Below are 25,190 nucleotides of genomic sequence, written 5' to 3' on the forward strand. Positions count from 1 at the left end.
ATGATCGAATGCCATTTGATCGACAGTCAACTGGTCGAAAAAATGGTCGATTTTTTTTTTTTTTTTTTTTTTATATAATGTTTTTTTTAAGGGGGGGTTCCACCCCAACCCCCTTTTTTCTTTATACATTTTTTTTTAACCAAACAAAACTAAAAATATATATAAATAAATAAAAAATGCGATTTTTTTTTCTCAACCATTTGACTTTCGATCAAATGGTCATTCGATCTTTTATTTTCGACCATTTGACCGGACAGTGCCTGGACCTAGGTTTGCACCTGTGCCCAGAGAGCATACAGCCACCCCGCTTTGCCAGGCCTCCATGACCAATCGCCCATTGAGCCACGTGCACCACAGAGCCCAATGTGCGACAAACGATGCGGCCTCACAACACACATACAACACCACTAGGTACAAACCTAGTGAGTCACCACACATCAGACCGCAGCCCAGCACATATCAATAGGCATAATGATGTTGTCAGAGTAGGGCATGGGGGAGACTTCTACCCTGATGCAATGATGCACGATGCTCACGAGGGCCTGTCCTGTATCACTTTATTGTGTTTTGTATGTGATATAATCACTGGAAATAACATCAAGGTTGACTCAATATTTTTTTAAGGCACTAAACATACTTCCCATCATATTTTACAACTGGTGCAATTATATAATCAAACTACAATCCTAGAATATTTGGGGAAGTGTTGGCTAGCGCCTTAAAAAAAATATCGAGTCCCCCTCAATGTTGTTTCCAGCGATTATATTACTGGATACCATCTTGAAAATGTCTTGTAACTAGAAACCTGCAATGTATCTTTTTCACTGTCATTAGTCATGCAGTGTCACACCACAGTTTACCGACACCTCAGCACGCAGCTACAATGCTATGTGGCAACCAGTGAGAACTTTGCAAATTACCCATCACATAATATATACATTTACAGAAAAAGAACAAAAGAGACACGAAGAGAAAATGTGTTCTGCCAAAGCTCCGCCTTTATTGCACAGCCAGTACACAGACCCACAAACCTGGAGGGCAGCAGCCGGCTGACTGAGGAGCCGATGATATGACTCAGTAGCCACACAACGACATAAGAGCCCGCCCGCACCTGCGAGCACTTTGCTTCATGACTGGATTTGGGTTTTTATATATATATAATTGAATGAATTGACTTCATGGGCAGTTATACATTCAGAAATGAAAGGGGCCAGGCAAGAAAAGTCTAAATACTTAGCCAGCTCCTGGGCCACCCCTTTTATAGTATTGGCTATATGTAAGTAGCATATGGGTAGCTTTATTTGCAATCATTGATAAATATCAGTACAAACACATCAACATGGATTTCTTCTTTTGCGACTGATTGTCCGCTAGTTGAGCGCTTATTTCAAAGCAATGGAGCTCTCATCAGAAACCATGATCGAGGCTGCTAGGTCTCTTAGTGGCAGTGAAAGGGCAGCCTAGCTCTAATGCCCTTAGAGAACCACCGGGACTAGGGGCATGATTAGATGCCCATGGGACAGTATGGGACCAAGCTCCAGGGCATCCTTTCGAGTGATCATGAGTGTGAAATCCGAATCCTGTTCTGCTTTTACAACTACCACCTGAAACTCCCGATGGGGTTTTTCCCCTTGAAATCATCAGTGGAGGGTTGTGTGTTTGCAAACCAGGTTTGACCTGTAAATTACTCTGAGGTCTGCAGAACACGCCCCTCGACCCATGTTAGTATTCATTAGTATATCCAGACCAGGTTTTAGTCTTGGTAATCTCGGTACTTGGGCTTTTGATCCTCCTATTATTAATCAAAATGTACAAGTGCAAGAAAGTAAAGACCACATAAGAATGTGTAAACCTAACATGGGATCACTTGAGGGCTCCTGAACTGGAGTAGAGTACAGGGGGTATGCAAGGCATCTGAGAGTAGTGGATTTACAGTCTTAACATCCATTGCAAAGCATGTTGGGGTCTCTTGAACATTCCTGGGAACTTCAGCAAAGAGTTAATTTACATGGTCTTGATGATTGAGGCCCCCCAAGTGTCGTGCTCTGCACTTCAACTTGCAGCACCATTGGGCTCTGTCTACTTATCTAAGCTTTGGGATCTGTCAGCATTTGAATGTCCCCAGCTCCTCTTGCTATGCACCAATATCTCCAGCATCAGGTCAAGAGAGTTGTAAGATTAGGTGGATTCCATGTTACCAGAGACTTTGCGTTTACTTCGATCTGTTAATGTGACCCCAAACTACAACATCCAGAATTCAATGAATCTAAAAAGGAAAGCCCAGGATATGGGCATGGTGTTCTCCATGATATGTAGTCGTCCAGTAGCCTTAACTAAGGTCAAACCAAGCCGGGTGCAAGATATTCAGAAAGTGCTAGCTTTCAGTCACCTCAAACGGAATTCTGGCTTGTGTAGTCAAACGGAATTCTGGCTTGTGTAGTTTTACTGTCATGCATTAAAATGCAGCTCTGCAAGTACCAAAATGAAAACTGAGGTGGCGGAAAAGGCTGTGATTGGTTAACCATCTGACATTTGGCAAGGGTCCTCCTTTTCAAGACCAAAAACCTTACCATTAAAATAAAAAGCTGCTGGCACCATTCCATTGGGACCACAAAGCATATACTGTTTAGCCAATTGGCTAATGAATAGCATGTCTTTCCGCCAATGATGGACTCCCAGCATCTGTCCTCAGCACTTGCAGTAGGATCTGTGGCTGTGTTTGTTTTGATTGGCTAGCAGCATAAGTAATGTCCTCACCTTCTCGTTACCAAGTCCTTCATTTGCCACATCCAGTAAGCTAATGTGAGCTCTCTCCAGATGGACACAGGCCCCAGAATGTTTTGCAATGCAGGTTAAGAAACCAGTCCATTGTCTGACTGAAGACTCTCTCCTCGTGATTAAAGGGAGGCTATCAAGACTTCCAGCTCATGGAACATGGATCAATCCTCTTGTCCTCATGGGCATTTTTAGAATATGGGCAATACTGAAAAACATTCTGCCACCCCGTTACCCACCCCAATAGTACATGGTGCCATACAATATATAAACCTCCCCATGCCCACATATTACCCCAATGAACAGCCTTGAGTGTGTGTGTGTGTGTGTGTCTACCACACAAATGGTTCTTGTTTAGTACTCCATGTTTTTCCGGATTTTCTTTTGTCCCTCTCTCATTGGTCAGTCCCTGAGAAAAATTCAGGTTAAAATACTTTTTTAAACATGAGTATATAACATGGGCAGTTTGTGCTGAAATACAGAACATGGATGATGGTTACACGCCACCTTCCTTACTTTCACCCTCAAAATAAATACTGCTCGACAAATGGTCCTGTCTCCAACAGAAGACAAGACTAGAAGGGTGTTGGTTCTCCACCCCAAAAGCCTGTGCAAGATTGGCGTAAAACACCTACAAGCACAGCACACAGAGGATTTCAAACACAAGCATCAGACAGTAGAGACACCATAGAAAAAGCACTGAGACATATTACACATTAAGAGGGGAGACCGGTCATATGCTGCCAGTCCCCTCCCATCAACAAGGCAGTCGGCCTAACAGTGCAAATCATTTGGGAGAGGAGGGTAGCTGCAAAGTGAGAAGCTGCCAGCTCCACCCATAATTTCACAAGCCCTGCCTCTCACTCGGTTTAGAAGTAACCCCAAAAAAACGCTTCGTTGGTAGGGTTCACCAAATTCTCCCTTGTCCACCGACCCGCTAATGCTCCCACCTAAGGCCAACCCGGCAAACTGTCCCTGATTGAGTCACCAGAGATACAACACCTCTTGAATCCCGCCCTGCTCGAAGTCGTCCATCAGATGTTACCTCTCTCCAAAATACAAGGGTGGGGATCACAAGTATCCCATACCCCTTGTGATAAACATCACCTAACAGTGTCATTTCCAGGTTATGGTGCCAGAGGTGGGAAGCTCTCCTCATGGGCCATGGTTAATACCATTTCACTACTTTACAGGCCACGGGGTTAGGGAGTGGGGAGAGGGGTAGTGGGTTCTGAGACTCTGAAAGTAGATCCAGTGGGACGATCACCTGACCAAGCCTCCATTTTAGCAGTACCACTGGAACCAATTATCTACAGACCAGGATTTAGTTCCTCAGGAAATATATGTGAGGTCGGCAAACAGTGACTAGATCTGTGGGGCGCTTCACAGTTGTAAACAATGGGTGATGCTGCCTCTATCTAAATAGCTCACTTGTCAATTTGCACTTTAGTGTTTTTTTTATTTTTTAGGATGCATGAATGCATGTGATATAAAGAAATATTAAAGACTCACTGTCCAAATAAGAAATGCTTGTGAGAATGGAAGAGCAACGTCTGCAAGTTACATGAGAGTCCAAGACTTGTGTGTGCAAAACCTCACCAACTTGAGTGGGGCCGCTCACCACAAGTGCTCTATTGTTGGCAGTTGTTTAGGTCCTGCGAATTACAGACCTTCACCATGGCAAATGACTGTTTCAGGGTGTAAAATAGTGCACTGCGTTTTTACAATGCAAATACAGGCACTTAGGCGTATATATTTTCTTATCACATACATGGAATTTTAAAAAAATCAAAAGTTCAAATTGAGTGATTTGTGTAGCAGTGGTGGCACATAGAACATATGTGGTTGCATTATCAGGAGCAGAAATCGGCACATTGTGTTTACCTCAAGCTGCACTCGCCTAGCCATTACCGGGAACAGATCTAGCTACTGTGATCCCTGTTCAGATATATTTTCAGTGGAACTTAGTCTTGGTTCGTTGATACCTCAAAATACACACCACTAAATGTTTACTTCCATGAAAAAAATATTAAAATCCAACCTCCTCAAAATAACCTTTCTAATCCCATATCATCATAATATTCTATCAAATCCCATCTCGTCAAATTCCATTGGCAATCTCAGTACATCAAATAACAGCTGATGGAAAGACACCTTGAAATCCCCTATTGTCGAAATATATCTCATCAAAAAGCTCCTTCAAATCCCATCTCATACCAATGCCCCCTGACTTCACCCCTTGAAAGGAAACCTTCAACTCCCCCTCATCAATTCACCCGCTTGACACCCAGCTCATAAACATAACTCCTTGAATCCTACCTCGGAACACCTTCAAAAAACCAATCTCCTTGTAACGCCCGTTGAATTTCTACCTCCTTTCCCTGACACAGCTGTGCAAATCCTGCCTTTGCATAACATCAATTCAAAATGTGCCTCTCACTAGTGTACACCACAGATAGCACCTCCTTAAAACAGCCACCCAAACATCAAATCTTGAAAATAGCTGTGCAAATACTGCCTCGCTTCTCTTGTTTATGAATAAACGCTGCCATCAGTAGAAAAAACACCAACAAACCAAATCCGCCACACTTTCTGCCACACAAGAAAAATCAGTTCTCAAGAGTCGATCTTGGGGTGAAAATTCTTATACAGTACTTTCCAAAAGCAAGGCCTAAAATACAGAATCAGGCATCCAAAAGCAAGGCCTAAAATACAGAATCAGGCATCCCCCGGAGCCTCAAAATTGGAGTACAAATACATTCACGTGGGACCAAAAAACATCATCTCATTAGAAACAGCCACGCGAAACATGTCTGTTATCTGCCTTCCCAAGCTCAGGTTGCAAGCACCTTCTGCTTCCAACCAACAAGTGGAAGCTCCCACGAGGCTCGGCATCCCTCCACTTTTCATCAACACCCATCCTGCCACCTCCCCCTCCCACAAATTCACCCTTTATTATCTACTCATAGCAAGGTCCCTCTATATTGTAATGTCTCAGAGAGAGAATATGCTTTTAAAACCTTATATGGAATTTATCATATTTAATAATTAGATTAGCTTTAGCAAGGTGGTTGGTTGTAGGAGGATTTGCTGCATTTAAAAAGGGGTCTTCTGGAGTTCTTTTTTTAGCATCTGTCTTGAATTATGGGTACTTTTCAGCAACCATGAGTTCTGGTTAAGGCCCTGATTCATGTAATTTTTGGGGTATAAATCTGGAGTTTGCTTACCATTCTGCCCGCAAATCCCCATTCGTCAAACAGGGATTTGCGGGCAGAATGGCCCGCAAATTCCCATTTTACACGCAAATAATTCCATGAATCCGGCTTTTTTTTCATGCTCACTTGACGAGAAGAGCCGAAAAAGGGTAGATAGTCCCCCCCTCCCCGTAAAATAGGACCAATATTGGTTCTTATTCGATCAGGTTTTTGCTTTGACACCTACGGCAACACTGAAATCTACACAACTCAGCGAAAATGTCGACAAAATATAAAGTGCTGTTTTTTCAGACTAAAGCCGAAAGCCTTTTTCTCCTCCCTAGCTTTCAGGCCGGGGGTGGTGAGAGCTTTCTTGAGTCAAATAGGCTGCGTACATTATTGCGGTGAGCAGATCACGCTCTGGATATGCGCAAGAGCAGAGGTGTCTGCATGCATGTTCAAGTCACTATTGCACGGTGCAGCGCCAAGTGGGGCAGTGCAGGGGTCCCGGACTGAAGAGAGATGAGGCACCTATGGCTGTCACTGAGGTACTGGTCCCTCTATCAAGACAGTGACCTTCTGGGCACATAGCTAATGGGGTACAAAGACAACCCCAGGAATCAAAAAGGGACAAACTTTCAGGCCATTAGAAACCAACTCAAGACACACTGTTTCGCTCAAAACACCACGGCTCTCCCAAGACACACTTATTACCTCAAAAGGCACCAAGTCCATCAAGACACACCAATTTCTCAAGATACGCCACTTCCCTTGAGACACACTAACTCCCCGGGGTAAACAGATTCACACAGGACACTTTGTTTGGTCCAAAGACACACCAACTGTCTGAAGACACATATATGTAATCAAAACATGCGGATTCCCTCAAAACACACCAGTGCCCTCAAGCGCCATTAATTCCCCCAAGTCAGGATGATTCTATAAATACACGGCTTGATTGATGGTCTTGGTGATGCTGATTCCACTACACATCGCCTACCTCAAGAGACACTGATTTCCAGAAGACATGATCCCCCCAAAGGCACACATTTTCTCCAAGATTAAACAAGAGCTTTTAGGAAATACCCATTTTCCTAGATGCTAAACCATTTGTAGACACTAAACGCGCCACCTTAAAGACCTTCTTCCGCGCACTGTGTAGGAAGTGGTTTAGAAGCCTCTGTTAATACAACTCAATCTTCCTACTCTTCAGGTCTTCAACCAAATGAATGTGAGGGATGTACAAGTGCAGAAGCTGCATATGTTCTTGCTTTAGCCTAAACTATGGGAGAGAGAGAAACATATCTGCATCATTTCGCTTTTGGAATGATGAACTTTCCACTCTGGCAAGAAAGGATTTCTATTTCCAGATGGGCGCTGTCAAGCTCAGAAATTGCAGGAATGTTAAATAGTTGGCCCTGGTGCATGAGGACATCCGTCAAGGAGCCGAGTGTGTGCTACACAAGTGCACATTCAAACTAGATGATTTGCCAAAAGGTGCTCATCTCAAGCCCTTTTCCTTTCATGGATATTTCTTCTCGTTTTCGTGATATTTAAAACAACTGCGGTTTAAATATGACAGTGGAATTTTCCAGCAAGCGTTCACGCATCTCAGAAAAGAACTACAATTTGTGGATGTGGACATCGTCATCCGCTGAGTGTCGGTTGTAATGTCTCTGTAAAACACAGTAATGGGCAACTTTTATTGCCCTACGTAGTACTTCCCTGACCCATAATGGCTGTTCTGCACATGTTTTCCATTGCCACAAAGGGAACATTTCCTTAGCCATCATGGCTGCCCTGCACCTCTCAATCATTGCAATGAATGGGGATTTATGAGAACCCATCATGGATTACCAGTACATGTACTGAAAGGCCCTAAATGCAAGCTCTGCTGAACTGTCGTTGCAGCGCTTTACAAGTCTTCCATTGCATTGAAAGCCATCTTCCCTAATTTATATGGGCCTGTAAGCAGATAACATGAACGTGGGTTTCTGTATGTACAAGTGCGATATGCCTGGGAGTCAGTATAGGTCACCTGTTTATGGGAATCTATGTAAAGAGTAATCTGTCTTTAAGGATCTGCACCCACAGATAACATGCACCGTGGTATGTGTACATATCTCCCGAAGGACCTGTGTAGACAGGTAACCTGTCCCTGTGTATCTGTAGATTCAGCCGTGAAGCTCCTGTGTTCTGTACTTTCAGACCGTATGTCCCCCATAGAGCTGTATGCAAAGAGAAACGACCCCATTTGGTTTCCTCCATACTAATGGGGCAGTCCCCTCAGTACTGGAAGGGAACAGCGAAGTCAAACAGCACAGGTGTGTTCCTTTGCATTTCTGAAGAGCAGGTGTACGTGCCGCTCCACATACACTCGAGCTCTGTCGCACGGAATCCAGATGTTTAGTCTTGTTTGACAAAGGGAAAGAACCCTTTTTGTTCATGGCACACCTGCTTAAGTGTGTTCCTAAGTGTTCCTGGAACACCGGGTACTCCTGTAGGCTTCCTTGCTCCGGACACTGCTGTATGACGCTGGGAAGAAGCTTAAAGGAATGTGGGTCTTGCAAAATCTATTTCCCAGATAGTGATCAACACAAGTAGTGCATAGAATGCCCAACATCCTATGTTGCATTGCAGTGTCACGCCAAGGCATTGCTGGGGTGGGGGGCTGTGTGGGCTATAGCCCCGCATTGAACATTGGGGGCTACAACGAAAAGGCTAGCTAGCTTCGAGTCCCGACAGTCCTGACATTAGCGTAGCCTGGGATCTTTTCCAGACCTAGCAACACCCCTGGTGCCAGTGCCGTCAAGAACCCTCCACAATGGTCCAATGACCCCTTGACAATCTGACCTGCAAAACTGCTGGTGTTTCCAGACACGGAAGTGTGCATCTATTAATATGCATACCCCTCCCACCACCACCACCACCCTTCTTCCCCCTCCCGCCACATGGGTGCTTGATTTCAGTCCTCTAGGATGGGATAGGGATCAACCATCCTACTAAGTCAATGATTCGCTTCACTACGCATGACGAGCGAAACAGCCTTTACCATGGCTTACCCAGAGGTGCTCTCTCCTCAAGTCCCTGACACAAGTCCCAAACACTCTCCAAGGCTGCTCTCTACTTGGCGGAAAGTGCAGGACATGCTGATCACAGGTTTAGGAATTAGTTAAATGATCCGTTGCATTGCATGGTGCCAGTGATGTACACATGTAAGAGGGCACTCATGCAAACCAGAAAGCAGACTCACTGATGATCCCAGGGTGTGCTCTTCAGATGATGGATCAGATCATGGACCCATCAGTGGGTGCCAGTGAAGAATATTAGCAGGAGGCCAATCTTCCTCTCATTGCCCTGGTGTGAGGGCTCCTGTGCCTAGTGAATGGAAGCAGATTGGCCTGTTGCTTACAGAAGAATTTGCACCGGCTCGCAGAGCTGGGAACTGAAGTACCACCCTACGAGGGCTACTGTTGAAGAACTTGGAGCCACAATAATACCCATCTACGGTATTTGCCTCATCTCTTGCTGCTTCTTTGCCAGATTCTCTTGCTTTCCAGATCAGAGCTTCCCTTTCATGGGCAAATCTACCATCCCCTTTTGCATGCTACCTGGAAAATAGAGACCACACACTCCCCTTTTCAGACAGCTCAAGCTCAGGCACTCGATTGGTATGTGGACTAGGAAGGAACTGCCCAAGCAGGTTGCCCGAACAAGGTTCCATTTTATCTTGAATGATGATGCAGTGCTTTGTCTGGACCTAAAACTCGTACCCATGCAGAAGGACATGGCGAATGTGGCTATCAATATAGGTCAGAAGACTCTTTGTGACAAAGTGGACGTCAAAAAGGTCAAGTCATAAAATACAAGATCTCTACTGATGAAGCCCTTTAATCAGACTCTTGCTCCCACCCACCGTGCACATGGTGAGAAATGGTGATGCAATGACATCTTGAGCATCTCGAACCGCAGGTGTGATGGGATTTCTACAAACACAAGTATATCTCTTTTGTATGCATTCACCTCCCACCATCACCATCCTTTCTGCCCCCAAGAGTGGATTATTCCCTTCTCTGGGAAAATATTGAACTCTCCGAGTAGGTGTGATAGGTTAGCTCCACCATGGGCGACTGCACCACTACCAATCACACCTCAGCTATTTCTCCAATGGGAATGCTGCGGAATACTGAAAACTTTCATTATTTCATTCCCATGGAAAAGATGGGTTGGAGCATCTCTCAGTTGTTTCATGCCTGCTGGGCGACCACCTGGCACTGCTGCGTTTTGCCTTTTATGAGGCAAGGAATCAGACGTTGCCTCCTCTTATGCATCCTTCCTCCTCTCCTTGTCTTCTTACTGCATCAGCTGGCCTTTTGCTAGAAGTATCAAATCTGCTGAAACTGGCGAGTCCCAACTTCTTGCCTCAAGAGAGGCAAACCTGTGTTTTTAGTCTCATTCATTAACCGTGAAGTACAAGAAAGGTGGCGCCCTCTCTAATCCTGACAGTATCCAACTTGGCCATGTCCTTTGCAGACTATACCAATGTACAGGTTTGTGGGTTGAAATGTCCTTAAGGTAAGAATGTCAGAGGTTAAGATGAATTCTAAGTCTTCCAGCCGTCACCTCTCTTGTTTTGCTTTATCACCCCGATCAGACGTGGGTCCCGTGCCTGCTGGACCTAGAGACCCGAGCTATTCCTCACTGATGAGACCAAAACATGTCTGGTATGCTTGTGGGCTTGTGCAGAAGGGATGTGACCTAGCAATTCGGGCTTGACTGCCCTTTGGAGGTGGGACCAAGCCTGATATGCATATGGTCTTCCCATTTCTGTAATGACTTGGCAGGTGAAGAACGATGGTCTGGAGGGTTGCCCAGAGCAATTGCCAGAGGTTTAATATTATTTCTACACCTCCCAACCATCACCTCTTTATTTTCCTTAGATTAGAAGTGTCATTGTTATCCATAAAAGCCATTTTTGCGGGTAGCGTTGTGGCAGCACAGGCAGAGCAGCTAACAGCAAAAGCTTTCCAGGGCATGTTTTAAGACACCAGGTTGTTAAAATGTACATAGATAGCTACACACGTATTCATTACTTTGAACAAACACGCTTTGCACTGTTTCCCAGACAGTCTTTTTCTGATGTGTGTGTCCCTTCCTGAAGAAAGCAGAAAGTCAAGACTTCTGTTGGCCGCTGGGTTGTTTCCCATACTTCATTAATTCTGTTCTTATCCTTGCCACTTCTTCATCCCACCCTTTCTGCTTCCCCTTTGAAATGGTGTTCTGAAAATTGGTGGATGTGTTGAGAGGAGACATGGCCTAAGCCACGAAGAGGACATGCACATGGGTTGTGTATCAGTGCTTAGGTACCTTTCTGCACCAGCAAGAGCATGCCTTTAGTATGGCGGAGAGTCTTCTGGATAAGAGGACAAAAGTCACCATGGAGAGTACTTTGAAGCAAACTGGTCTTGGGAATCGTTATGTAAAAGTAGTTTGGCCTTGGAGTTAACCATTCAGTGGGGAGTCTTTTACAAAGTAACCTGCACCTGGGAATTTGTCCTTAGGGAGATGTATACACACACATCACCCCTTCCTCTGAGTAGGACCAGGGATCCTCACCTTGGGAATCTGTATATATAGATAACTTTTCCATGGTGGTCTAAGTACATTGTGCCTATACCTGGGATTAGTCTTCATGGCTAAACGTCCCTTAACAATTAGTGGCCTGAAGTAACCATCACTCTGGAGTCTTCACTAAACTGGCAGCTTATCGAATGGTCCTAGATTGCCTGCACAAATACATGGGCTCAGACTAGACACGTACACACAAACACACAGGTGCGCGCACACACACGTACAGACATGTGCTCACACACATACGCACACATTTACACGTGCACAAACACAGCTGCCCAGGGCTTGGGACGGGTGGGACTTTGTCATATTCTCATACCTTTTGAGTGCAAATACAGAAAGTTGTTCATACTGATCTTCCAAAAAAAAGCATAGGGCTTTTCAGCAGGGCATGGCGCCACTGTCTATATCCTGCATAGGCGTTTCAGGCATATCGTGAGTACACGTGACCATCAGATACTGTACGACCATTGGAGCTCATCTCTCCTGTCCCCGCCTAGAATCTACTCATTAAGTAGAGAATCCTGCCTGCGGCTTTCCAGAGAGTCTGCGCTGACCTGCACGCACGCACGAGTCTGCGCTGACCTGCACGCACGCACGCACGCGCACACACACACACACACCACCCCCCCCCCCCCTTACATAGAAATATTTTGGATATAATATACAGTGTTAGCGTTTCTCCTTAACAATCAGTACACAATATGGCTTCTATGATGTCGCCGGTCGTTTGGCATGTACCATATGACTTCAATGGCTGCAGAAGCGAGACATGAAACACGACTTTGGTCTTCAGTGATTGGTTAATACAGAGAGCACTACCATCTCAGCTGGCAGTGGACTACAGTCTCAGCATAAGTCTATTTCTCTGTGCCCCAGGAATCCAACACCCCCTCCCGCCCCTCCGTCCTGCCCTCACCCACAGGGATCAACCTCACCTCTAGTTTGAGCTCACAGGCAACATTGCCAAGCCTCTTTAATCTAAGTTCTACTAAATGAAAAGCTAGTTGTCACCTTTTCCTGCACTTGGAGGAGATCAGGAGGTCTAGAGGGGTTCGTGGACTTGGAAATTTGGTCAGTGGGTTAGAAGTGGAGAGGGGGCTTGCTTGCGACCAGGGAGCACACGGGTACACAGTGGATTTGGGGGTGAATCGGATATTAAGCAGGTCTGGGGATCAGTGGTCTTGGGGAGTAGAAGTGTCGGAGGCTTCGGGAGATCAGAGGAGATGGGGGCTCGAAAGGAGTCTGTTCTGAGAACTAATCAGGACGGTCAGGGTGGGTTACACATTTACAGGCAATCTGGGAATTTGGAGGGTAGCAAGTGGCCAAATTAGGCTTGTGGAGTGGTAAGCTTTGACAGACCCTGGTTGGCTTGAAAATGATTGGCTGGGGGACTCAATGGGGCTGATTGCTGGTGTCAGAGAGGGTCAGTAGCTTTAAATGGTTTCAAGAAGCTGGAGTTAAGGAGCACAAAGGCGGCAGGGAGCTTGATGGTGAAAAAGTGGGTGTGGTTTTGCATCACACAGGAAGATGGAATTTCATGTGGGTTATGATATTATGGAAACTTTAGGATGTATGGAAACAGGTCAGCGTCGAGAAGCCATAGTTCGGTGCTGGCAGCAAATGAGAAGAAAATTCCTCTCAAGTAGTGAAGAAAGATGCAAAACCCGCAGTTGTGCTCTGAGAACCAGCCAAATGGAAATTCCAGAAAGGCTTTACTCACTAATTTGGGGGGCATAATCATGTCCTCTTTTCCTTTTGAGGGAGAAATGTAACGAGGAACAGACGTCTTGAAACCTCAGCTGCTTCCAAAGTATTAGCTTTACTATTCTTGCATTTTCTAATGAATATTGATGAACATCATTGGTCGGGGTGGGTCACATGACCTCATGATGAAATTTCGCACTGTGTGTTTCACCAACTTATGTGCTTAAAAATATTTGAGGCAATACACAACCAGAGACTTTTGTTGTGCACTACTCCTGCGCACAAGGGACCCTACGTGGTGAGAAAGACGGAAGCATGGAAGAAGAGCGTGTGAGCAGAAGGCATGAAAATAAAAATGGACGGAGCCCTGACTGGAGCAGATGCAAACGCTGCCTGCCTTCATGCAGCTCCTCCATCCACAAATGTGGACTGAGTATATGCTGCAATGGGTAATAAAGTTTAGTACAGTCTGCTGCCTCTCTCTGCTTGGAACGTACCAGCACTACAGCGCGGTACTACCATGGTGACGAGCGATGGGATCTGCAGTGCCCACGTCTACAGGAAGCACGCAACGGAAAGGTGCAGGTTGAACACCAAACTTGCAGGGAGTTATGCCAGCCCTGCAGTTTTCAGCATCCCCAGGAAAGTCTTCATTTCCATTGAACCCATTTCTGTCACTGCTCTATAGGAGCAATGATAGGCTAGGACTATGCCCCGCATATGAGGAAAGCAATGATGTTGAATAACTTGGTGGTTTAACACCAAAGAATATTTAGTGGATTGAGAGAAGTACCCTATACCAATGAGGGGGGTGGTGATGGTGTATTTGGAGTAGCAAAAAGGAGGCTTGCCAACCACTTTGACAGCAGGGAAAAGGTTATTTTACACAACATTGAATTGTACACGAGAGTGCAAGGTGTCCATGAGCTGGTAGAAGATTCTTGTATCATCAGTCTTTATGAGTTAGCAATGTCATGTCATTTTGGGGAGACTGCAGACACAACGGCTGGTGGTGCAGTTCAAAGAAAAAGACCCAGGAGAGGTTTATCCAAATCAAAGAGTTGTCATTAGATGAGTCCGTGCAAGAGAAGAAACCTCAAGCAGTTGCAAAGAAATAACGAAACACTCGAAAGCGAATCAATTCCAGCTCATGCCCAGCAAAACACAGAGCAGAGATGCAGAGGGCTAGGTGAGGAGCAACAACACAAAACTAAAATGTTCCAGATGTCAAAGAACAGTAAATACCCAGTGCGGACTAGGGAGTGCATGTACTGTGGTTGCAGGGTAACTGTCACCACACTTTAAACACACTCCTTACGCGGAATCATCTCAGCGTGTACGGAAATATCCCTGCAAACCAACTACACTTTTACAATCAAAAACTCAATGAGAACCTTGCAGAAATAAGCAGCCACTTTTCAACAAACTGGATATTCACACTCTGAAGACAAGGGTATACAATGTTGGTATACTCCCTGCAAAGCATCAGAGACTGTCCTGATGAAGGACTGAGGGACCGAAATGCGTTGGCTCATGTCTCTGCCACTGAGGAAATTATGAAAATGCAGGACCTGCAACAATAAAGGATGTTATGGAAAAGGAATAACATTGAATTCACTTTTCCTAACAAGAAAATGAGTTCTTTGTAGTGATTACTACAAGGGAGCAGCCAAATGCATGTGGCAACTCCCCAGCTCTTTATGCACTGTGGTTGCAGGGTGCTATATCCTCAAGATGTGTTGAAAGCCGTCACAGATACAAATGAGGAATGCGTCGGAAAGAGGGTATGTCGAGCATGGACATGAAAATGCAGAAAAAGTGATGTTGGCTCTCAATGATGAGTTCTAAAACACACTGTGGTGCACATTAATGGCGCAGAGAATTAAACCGGTTACAGGTTCTGGGTCTGATCTCACAGTTGTCTCATTAAAACAATAGAAGGTCATGATGGGCGTGGAGATGGTTTGCTAAAACAAAATGCCAATAAAGCCTAGAGTGTTTGGAATGCTCGTGCTACATGCACTCCATGGAGAACATAGAGCATGTCACCGCCAGAAAAGCTTATGTGGTTGAGTGGGGTCCAGCCATAGTAGGCCTGCATGAACAGAGGAAATTGAAACATGAACCGGATCCGTGTAGTGAAGAGCAGCTTTCGAGAATGAAGATGAGTCCTTGGGGGAGGCAGTAATCAAACAAAGTAACATGTTCAAACCGAGTGTGGGATGTGTGACAAAGTACATCCACAAAGTACGTCTGTATACATAACCTGTACCGGCTCTATGCAAGGTGAAAGCACTCCCGGCCATGACCAGACAAGGTCTCAAAGATTCATTGCCACAACAAAACCAATCAAACGAGTTGAGGCCACAGAATGGCTGAGCCCTACGATTCTCATCAAAAAGGGTGACTCCATCGGGGTGAGATGATGTGTGGACCTCTGAAGCCTCAACAGAGAAATCACCAGTGACTGACAGCTGCTCCATAACCAGCATCTCAGAATTCGTGTTGATCCTGAGCAATGCATGTGTGTTGACTTGACTCAAAATGAGTAATGCATGCCATTAGATCATGCTGCAGGAAGACTTGAAGTCCTTAACATCTTTCATGGTGACATTTTGGAGCGTGTGGATGCACCATGTTGAGCTATGTTCTGTTTTCTGCTACCTCACTTTCCCAAGATGACATTCTGATATGTAGGGAGGAAAAAGTGAGCCACAAGGGCACATTGGAAACAGTCTTGACTGACCATGATGATTAGGCATTTGTTTGTGCATAGAGAAATCCACATTTTTGGAAGACATCGTGGAGTATTTGGGGTACAACGTATGCAGTGAAGGGATTTGAGAAAAACAGAGTTATTGTGTCAGTGGGTTATCCTGCTGTTAGGCTTTATTTATTTATTTATTACATTTGTTGATAGCGCCCAGGACCAGGTGGTATCCCAGCGCTAGTAAATTACATTACAGTGCCATCAAAAAACAGGTGTGTGAGCAGACGGTGTCCAGAGTACAGTTGTTACAGTTGATACAATGGAGACGGAGGTTAGTCATATTTGTTAAACAAGGCAGTTTTGATATTTTTGTGGAAGACCTGGTATGAGGGTTCTTCTTTTATGCTGTGTGGCAGTGCGTTCCAAAGGGTGGGGGCGATTACGGTGAAGATTGTTCCTCCAGCCCGGTTTCTGATGTATTTGGTGGTGCTATGAATGCATGTTTGCTAGGACACTTGAACGGAAGAATATATAGAGTTGTAGCCCTGCTAAGTGTACTGGGTACCCTTTTGAACGTGAATTATGACCCTGGACTATGACTTTGTAAATGCTTGTCTGTTCGCTACATTCCATAAGTTGTACTGACAGCAACCATGCTCTGGTGGTGTATAATGGAACTTCTATAAAGTGAAATGGATCTAGTTTAAGTAACTTCAGACGGAAATTGAAAAATTGGACGTAAAGTCTCCCCCTAGGTGAACCCCTATAGATATAACCCAAATACTTGCTCACATGATGCTCTAGTATGGGGCATTAGTGGCGATATAGATCAAATGTGGCAATAATCCCACATAAGAAATCTATCTGCTCTGATGTTTGGTACTATGAAACGTTCATCAAAACTTTGAAACGTTTTAAACGAAAAAAAGGGCATATGTTTGTGGTAGGAAATACTCCTAGGTCCTTGCATGGTGCTGAGAAACAAGCGAGCCTTAGAGAACTAAATCACTCCTGCAATGCCCCATCTATTAAGCGGATTGGATGGTGCTGAGAAACAAGCGAGCCTTAGAGAACTAAATCACTCCTGCAATGCCCCATCTATTAAGCGGATTGGATGGTGCTGAGAAACAAGCGAGCCTTAGAGAACTAAATCACTCCTGCAATGCCCCATCTATTAAGCGGATTGGATGGTGCTGAGAAACAAGCGAGCCTTAGAGAACTAAATCACTCTTGCAATGCCCCATCTATTAAGCGGATTGGATGGTGCTGAGAAACAAGCGAGCCTTAGAGAACTAAATCACTCCTGCAATGCCACATCTATTAAGCGGATTGGATGGTGCTGAGAAACAAGCGAGCCTTAGAGAACTAAATCACTCCTGCAATGCCCCATCTATTAAGCGGATTGGATGGTGCTGAGAAACAAGCGAGCCTTAGAGAACTAAATCACTCCTGCAATGCCCCATCTATTAAGCGGATTGGATGGTGCTGAGAAACAAGCGAGCCTTAGAGAACTAAATCACTCCTGCAATGCCCCATCTATTAAGCGGATTGGATGGTGCTGAGAAACAAGCGAGCCTTAGAGAACTAAATCATTCCTGCAATGCCCCATCTATTATGCGGATTGGATGGTGCTGAGAAACAAGCGAGCCTTAGAAAACCAAACCGCTATTGTAATGCAACATTTATTCAGTTGCTTTGATGCTGCTGAGAAACAAGCGAGCATTAGATAACTAAACCACTCATGTACTGCCACATGAATTAAGCAGTTCTAATGGTTCTGATGAACATGCAAGCATTAGAGAACTAAACTACTCCTGTAATACCACACCTATTCAGCGGTTTGGATGGTGCTGAGAAACAAGCGAGGATTAGAGAACTAAACCACTCATGTACTGCCACAAATATTAAGTGGCTTGGATGCTGCCGAGAAACAGGCTGCCATTCGAGCACTAAACCCTCCTGTAATGCCACACCTATTAAGTGGATAGGATGGTGCTGAGAAACAAGCTAGCATTTGAGAACTAAACGACTCCTGTAATGCTACATCTATTAAGTGGAGTGAATGGTGCTGTCAAACAAGTGAGCATTAGAGAACTAAATCACTCCTGCAATGCCCCATCTATTAAGCGGATTGGATAGTGCTGAGAAACAAGCGAGCATTAGTGAACTAAACCACTCTTGTAATGCCCCATCTATTAAGTGGAGTGGATGGTGCTGTCAAAGAAGTGAGCATTAGAGAACTAAATCACTCCTGAAATGCCCCATCTATTAAGCGGATTGGATGGTGCTGAGAAACAAGCGAGCCTTAGAAAACCAAACCGCTATTGTAATGCAACATCTATTAAGTTGCTTTGAAGCTGCTGAGAAACAAGCGAGCATTAGATAACTAAACCACTCATGTACAGCCACATGAATTAAGCAGTTTTAATGGTTCTGATGAACATGCAAGCATTAGAGAACTAAACTACTCCTGTAATACCACACCTATTAAGTGGCTTGGATGCTGCCGAGAAACAGGCTGCCATTCGAGCACTAAACCCTCCTGTAATACTACATCTATTAAGTGGATTGGATGGTTCTCAGAAACAGGCCAGTATTAAAAAATTAAGTTAATCTAACAAAAGCGTTATTAAAGGCGTGGTGTCATGCATCATATTGTACTTAAAACATTGACATAATCATGGGTGTTATCTTAAAGAGCACATTCTTCATGCACTGTAACACCCCGAACCCACCCTCAGCTGATCCCACCACACCCCTAATTACTTCTCCTAATGCAACACAACCCTGGTGCAACTTTACCCCCCTCTCCTCCCAACGTGTAATCAACAATACAAAAAGATAAATTGGAGACTAGCGTTACACCAGGGTACATTTGGGGGTTTTGCCCCCAAAATGGTCCCTCAACTTTACTCCTATGTGGGGCCACTTTAGAATGAATCTTTGTCACTCTGCACTAATTTAAAAATGGTTCCCCACAGGAGTACATTTTTGGGTTAACTGGGGCTCATTTGCATATTTGCAAGTAGTCTAATGCTTTTCTTCAAGGTGCCACCCATGCTTACTTCAATAGTTTAAATAAAGGTGTTTTTTTTAGATACAGTGACTAAGCCTATATCAAGGTCCTGTGAGCAAAGCATATGTTAAGCAGCACAAGGCCTTGCCCGTGAGATGGAAACTCCTCCAATTCATGAAGGGTTGGGGCAGCCCATAGGGAGGTTTCACTTTTGCGGCCCCACAGGTTCCAAGTATATAGAAGGCGAGGAAAGACCAGGCCACAGAAATGTCGATTTTTGGGGCTCAATGGATAGTTAAAAGTATAAATGTACTGAACCCTTCACAAGCTTCTGGGACTCAAGGCCTGCCAGAAGCAGGTCTGAAAGGCCATCCTTTGTGGCAGCCATGCTTTGGTCGGGGCTCATGTATTGCGTGAAACACCCGAGTCATGGAAGGGGAAACACCCGAGTCATAGAAGGGGACGTCTACTAGTCCCAATGCTTAGAGGTTCTATTACTGCAAGAGGATTTTGATTATAACACTATCATCTTGGGTGAGGATGATAAAGTGGAAGATCTCACTTATCCACAGAAATGCTGGTTTTTTAGGGCTACAAATTCTGCGAAAAAAAATTGTTTTGGGAAAATGGAAATGTGATGAGAGACCGACCTGTTCAGAATGGGTGGAGGACTTGAGGCAAGTGGCCAGAATTGAGAAGGTTATCCTTCGCAGGAACAAAAAGTTGAAATTGTTTGATGATATGTGGGGTGGGTTTTTGGATGACATGTGATATAATAAGTTGGCCTGTTTTGCTTTTTAGATTCTGTGAAGGTTGGGGATGGATATGGGGTGTGGATTCTATGCAATGAGTTCTACGATTACAATGCTGATAAGTTTGTTGCTTGTATGTTTTCTATAAAATTCAATAAACTTAATAATTAAAAAAAAAAAAAGCTCATTATTGTCTTGCATTCAGACACCCGTGGCCAAAGCAAGTCGGAATCAAACAGGGAATCTACCAGGAGAATTGAAGTTGGCTGCTTGAAGATCTCTTGCTGCCAAATTGCCCGCCTTCCGTCTGACCCACTGTTAGCTCCCCACTGCCTTGCACTGATCCCTCACCTTTAACTCCTCCCTAATCCAGTCCGTTGCTTCCCAAAGCCAGGTCTGCGCTAAATATATATAGTGAAGCAGATACGAAAAGCGACCTTCAATAATCAACTGACAATTTTCTTATTTTACATAGAGTTCAGAATCGCGCACGAATCGTTTCCATATACAAAGTTGGACACACATGATTGGAGCTCCGTTAATGACTGGGGCCCGCCCTTTTTCAAGCTAGTGATTGGCGAGAAAGCGGCCGTTCGCCCCTTCACTTTGTGTTCAGTTTAAATGAGCCTCAGCGAGGGAAGCCTTTGACGTCATAAGCAAGTGGGCTTCACAACATACTGTTGCCACATGGACCACAATGTCTCCTCTCACTTACAATCTGGAGGCACCACGAGTGCCTCGTTTCTCTGATTAACCTTGACCATGAAGTGACTCTTCTTTATGTTGTGATGTGATATGATAGGTTCTTTATAACGCGCTTAATACCCAGAGGCTTCTAAGCACTCACCCCGGGACCGAACCTGCGTGGCTCTGTTGCCCCTGAGCTATCCTCCCGAGTCAAATGGAGTCTTCAAAAGGGCCTGAATGGCCTGTAATACTCAAGTGAATGTTTTTTTTCTTTTTTAATCATGGAATTTACTTTATATTTGGGAGTACTTTTTATGACATTTTTAAATGCTACTTGTTGCATCTCCACTAACACTGAACCAAGAATGTAAAACTATTGCATCATTTTATTGGATTTGAATTGTTTGTGTGGTTTTGTTTTAAACTTGCTAACACACATAGATAAACTTGACTTGCTCAATGTTCTTGCCTTAGTTCAAAATGTTATGTAATCGAGTCCCGGGTAAATGTAGAGTAAGCCCCGCCGGCTGGCTGCAGTCTCTATCACGCTGGCAGAGGAAAATGGCAAGCCTAGTTCCCTCCATTACAGCAATGCTTAAGTGATATGGGGTGGTGCAAGACTGCTTCGGAGTGCATCACCTGTTTAGCACCAGTGCAAATGTTCGATAATCTGGCCTTGGGTAGATTTTGAGCTGGAGTGAGCCATGACTTGGACACCTACAATATAACATGAGAGTGGGTAGGACCCCGTGCATGTTCTGAAGTGGAGCAAGCAGGGTACATGGAGATGCCCTTCTGGCGACCCCAGCAGTATTGGTCCAACCATTAGGAATTGCTGCCAGCAGGTGGCCAGACCAGACATTGCTCCTCACTCAATTCCATGTTTGATTGCGGTCAGTTGTAAGGGGGCTGTGTGGTGGTCTGTAGCGCGGCTACATGGTGTGGATGGACAGATGGAGAGCAGTGACATGGTCTGTGAAGAGGGTGGGTATCTGATAGAAGTGTGGTGGTTTTTGCTGAAGGTAAGCGATGGGGGTAATAGGGTGCTTAGCGGCAGAGGATTAGAGGAGTGCTGGGATGGCCTATCTTTGGTCTATGGTTTGGGGGATAGTTGTTGGTTCGGAGTATGTTTTTGGTTTCTAGGGAGCCAGTAAGGAGCTCTATGGTGTGAGGCGCTTTGAGTAGTAGTGAAGCAGTATATGGTAAGGGGGTACATATGAGGTGTAATAAGGTGGGCTGGGGTGAGGGGTCACTGAGGGTAATTTCCCCTATGTTGAGTCATATGGGAAGCAGTAAGGTGGGCTTGGGAGAGGGGTCACTGAGGATAATGTCTAGGTGAGAGGTCCTTTGGGAAGCAGGGAGGTACTCTTTGATTATAACATACAAACATTCCCTTTCTGAAGTCCATATGTTGCACCCGATTACCAAACTGGCTGAGACAGAACAATTCTGTACAAGGCACTGGTCTGAATGTGTTCCCTGTCTGTGCAGTGGATAGGTGGTGTTGGGATGTGCCACCCTGTCTGCATAGAGAACTGCTAAGTGCTATGATTACAGACAATAGTCAGACGGGGCTACCCATCTAGACAAAGTAAAGGCCAGACCTCTTGTGTTGTCTCAGCACAGGGGCAGAGACTATGCTGATGACACTGAGCAGAGCATGCCACTGACTGACACACACACACACATAAGTGCGCGCGCGCGCGTCAACTTCTCTTAACGTCCTCACCTCTCGTTTCTGTGTTCAGCATGGGCTGAAGACCTCCTAAGAAAATAAATGTTACCTAGTGTTTGGTGTCATTTCCAGTGCTGCTAGTCAAGATCGCTGCCTCACTATGCACAAGTTGGGTTTAGAGAGCTACGCTAGGAATTGGAAGCAAATGTGAGTTGCATTATTTCTGCACGATCTTGCGGTCATCTAGTGCGGTGAAGGGGTACCACTGGGCTAGAACCACCAAGGATGTCTGAGGCATGCCTTGAGTGATTTTACCCACTGTCTCCGCTTGAGGTGATAGGATGGCACCACACACCTGCTGAAGGGGGGCAAAATCTGAGGACTCAAATGTTACATCTCCAGGAAGCACAGGAAAAGGTGACAACATGACGCTTTCTGTTGATTTCTCATTTTGTAGATGAGACCTGCAGTCCAAAAATTGTTTCACACGGGCCTGCCAAGTTTCTTCATATCCTAGAGAATTAAGAAGGCTCCTTGTCTCACCCTTGTGTGCCTTTCCCACATAAGATAAACTCTTTGACATTCTGGAAAGCTTTGTCACCCCATGTCAACCACAGGGCCTGTGCCATTGGCCAGATACCTCTGTGCCTTTGGTGACAGTTGGGTGCAATTGGCTGCAGTTATGGCAGCCACATGAGCCCCTAAGCAGAACGATGTGCCCTTCATGAGCCCCAGGACAAAAACGGTGACCAGGACTCCTACACTGGTCACGGATGGCCCCTGTCTGCCAGCTTGAGGCTCCAACTTTTGATACCCTTGGGGATGACTTCCATGGACTCATGTTCTGCTGCAAACATCTCTCCGAGCTAGACGTGCCCGCATGGGGCTATTCTGAACAGCCACAGTGACACTTTACCGCTTCTAGGTCGTCGCCATGACATGTCTAGCGTGGTGGGCACTGATGGTTTGGCCAGAACATCACCTGTTATTGTGGGAGAGGGAGGAGGCATCATCTGGAGGGCGGAGGGTTCGTTGTATTCCCTTCTGCTGCCCCATTCTGTGTGGCACATTTGCCTTCTCTTCCCTTCCCCTTCCGACCAGGGACTTTACAGAGGCCTTACCTATGGGGCAGCACAAGATGCCAAGGTCACAAATTGGAAGACAGCCTGGATTTGATAGGGTCTGTATCCGGGATACTGACAATTGAGTCTTTCCGGCTGTTCCCGGAGTCCTGTTGCACCCCCGCTGGTGTGGGCACTGCTGCGTAGACGGAGCCAGTCGACATCTGATGAGCGAGGGCCACCCGAGATGGGACAGTGCCCCTGAAGCCGGCTTGAGGACCTGACACAGGCGAGACAGAGGATGGGCCTGCGATGGAGGTACTCGAGTCTCGGGTGGACTGTGGAGGGCTGTGAGTGGGTGTTTGGGAAACCCCGTGGGGCAGGGAGGGCTGTGATGCTGACAGGGGGCGGGAATCCTGGCTGAGGCTGCTGGTGTGCAGGGCCTGCGTACTCTTATGAACTGCCAGCCTCTGCGGAGAGCCCATGGGCCTCTGTTGTGTCAGTGAAAGCTGGGAGCCCGATTGACCCCTGGGGGCATATGCAAAGGTCCGGTTGGCCAGGGGGCTTTGGGAAGGAGGGCTGGACACGGCTGAGGCAAAAGCGCAGTTGGGGGCCTGTGTGGGCTGCTGTGGGTGGACTTGGGAGCGCATCTGTTGCAGCTGTTGCAGCTGCTGGAGCTGCTGCAGTGACTGCTGCTGTAGGGGCTGCTGGAGCAGTCCTGGGGAGACAGAGAAGGGGCTGGGGACCGCCTGTGCATACTGCAGCCGCCTCATCATCCGAGGGGAGCCAAGACCCATGGGACCCACAAGCGGGCTGGCCATCTGAGGGCAGAAGCTCATGGCGACTGCCTGTTGCAGGGTGGCGATGGCAGAGGGCGCTGGGGGCTGTGCCGGGGTATAGATGCCGGCCTGATGCTGGTGAAGCTCGGCATGCTGGACCATTTCCCTGTCGTAGCGGACGATCTCTTGAATGATCTCATTCTCCTGGTTGTTGAAGACCCCCGAGCTCAGGTCGTGCTGAACTTTGTGCATCAGAATCGAGTTCTTCTTACCTGTGGGGACAGAAGGAAGGTTAGAAATCGACAGAGGTGAATAAGGGGTAGAACGTAAGACAGTGCGGACCACTCCCTGGGAATAGTCTTCGAGTCAGGAATGAGTGTGGATTTGTGACTAGAAGGCAGCCCAGAATGTGGCCTTCAGCACCCGGACCGTTCTGGTGGCTTAGAGGAATATCAATGTGAACACATGTTTCGTGCATAAAGGGCTTTCTCATGGCTCATAACGATGCATGTTAACTTTGCCAGGTGAACAATATGCATGAGTCCCAAGAGGATTAACACATGGTGCTGTTGATCATTTGAGGGCAAATGCAGGCATAACGCCCCGTATTGGTTGCTTGTACTCATATCGCGCTCCTGATTAAATTATCATGCAATGTTATGAGCACGAGGGAGCACTTTACATAAGAAACACTTGACGCCTATTTAAAGGTCATCACAGGCACACTAAAATAAATTTAACTTTGGATCCAGCACTATCTCTGATGTCATGATTTAAGGCACTCTAAGGCCCAGGGACAGATTCTTGGCTGATCCTATGAATAGTACAATGTCTCATGAACAGCACTGCTCACCTGCCATTCACCCAGTTTCTCCTCTAGCAAGTGTATCGCTTTACAAAGATGCCGAACCGACATAACCTCTTCTCATAGTATTCCTAATTATGGTCATATTGAGCTTAAAAGAATGGCCAAAAATAGCTTAAATCACACTATCTGTGCGGCTAAAACTCTCAACATGCCACTTGCCTCCACAGCCATTTACAAAGGTGGTACCAAACAGGAATATCTTTGACCACCATTTTAAAATGAAATATAACGCACCGGCCCAAAAAGGCATAGGCAACATTCTTCTTAGTAATCTCCTCACTCCAGGAATATAGGTTCATGTTTTACATAGAGATACAAAAAATACAAGGGTACCC

At 45.7% G+C, this 25,190-nt stretch overlaps 1 protein-coding gene across 1 annotated transcript in view; it reads right to left on the minus strand.

Annotated features, from left to right (window-relative positions):
- Positions 1-980: 980 nt before the first annotated feature.
- Positions 981-25,190, minus strand: part of HCN2 (hyperpolarization activated cyclic nucleotide gated potassium and sodium channel 2) — an 812,769-nt gene continuing 788,559 nt past the window's right edge. The window contains exon 8 of the mRNA XM_069647901.1: positions 981-24,259. Coding sequence (XP_069504002.1) covers positions 23,295-24,259 — 965 coding nt within the window. The 3' untranslated portion in view covers positions 981-23,294. The remainder of the gene's footprint in view (positions 24,260-25,190) is intronic.

This window comes from Ambystoma mexicanum, chromosome 1p, assembly GCF_040938575.1.
Source record: "Ambystoma mexicanum isolate Mex_15411 chromosome 1p, UKY_AmexF1_1, whole genome shotgun sequence".
NCBI classification, from domain to species: Eukaryota; Metazoa; Chordata; class Amphibia; order Caudata; family Ambystomatidae; genus Ambystoma; species Ambystoma mexicanum.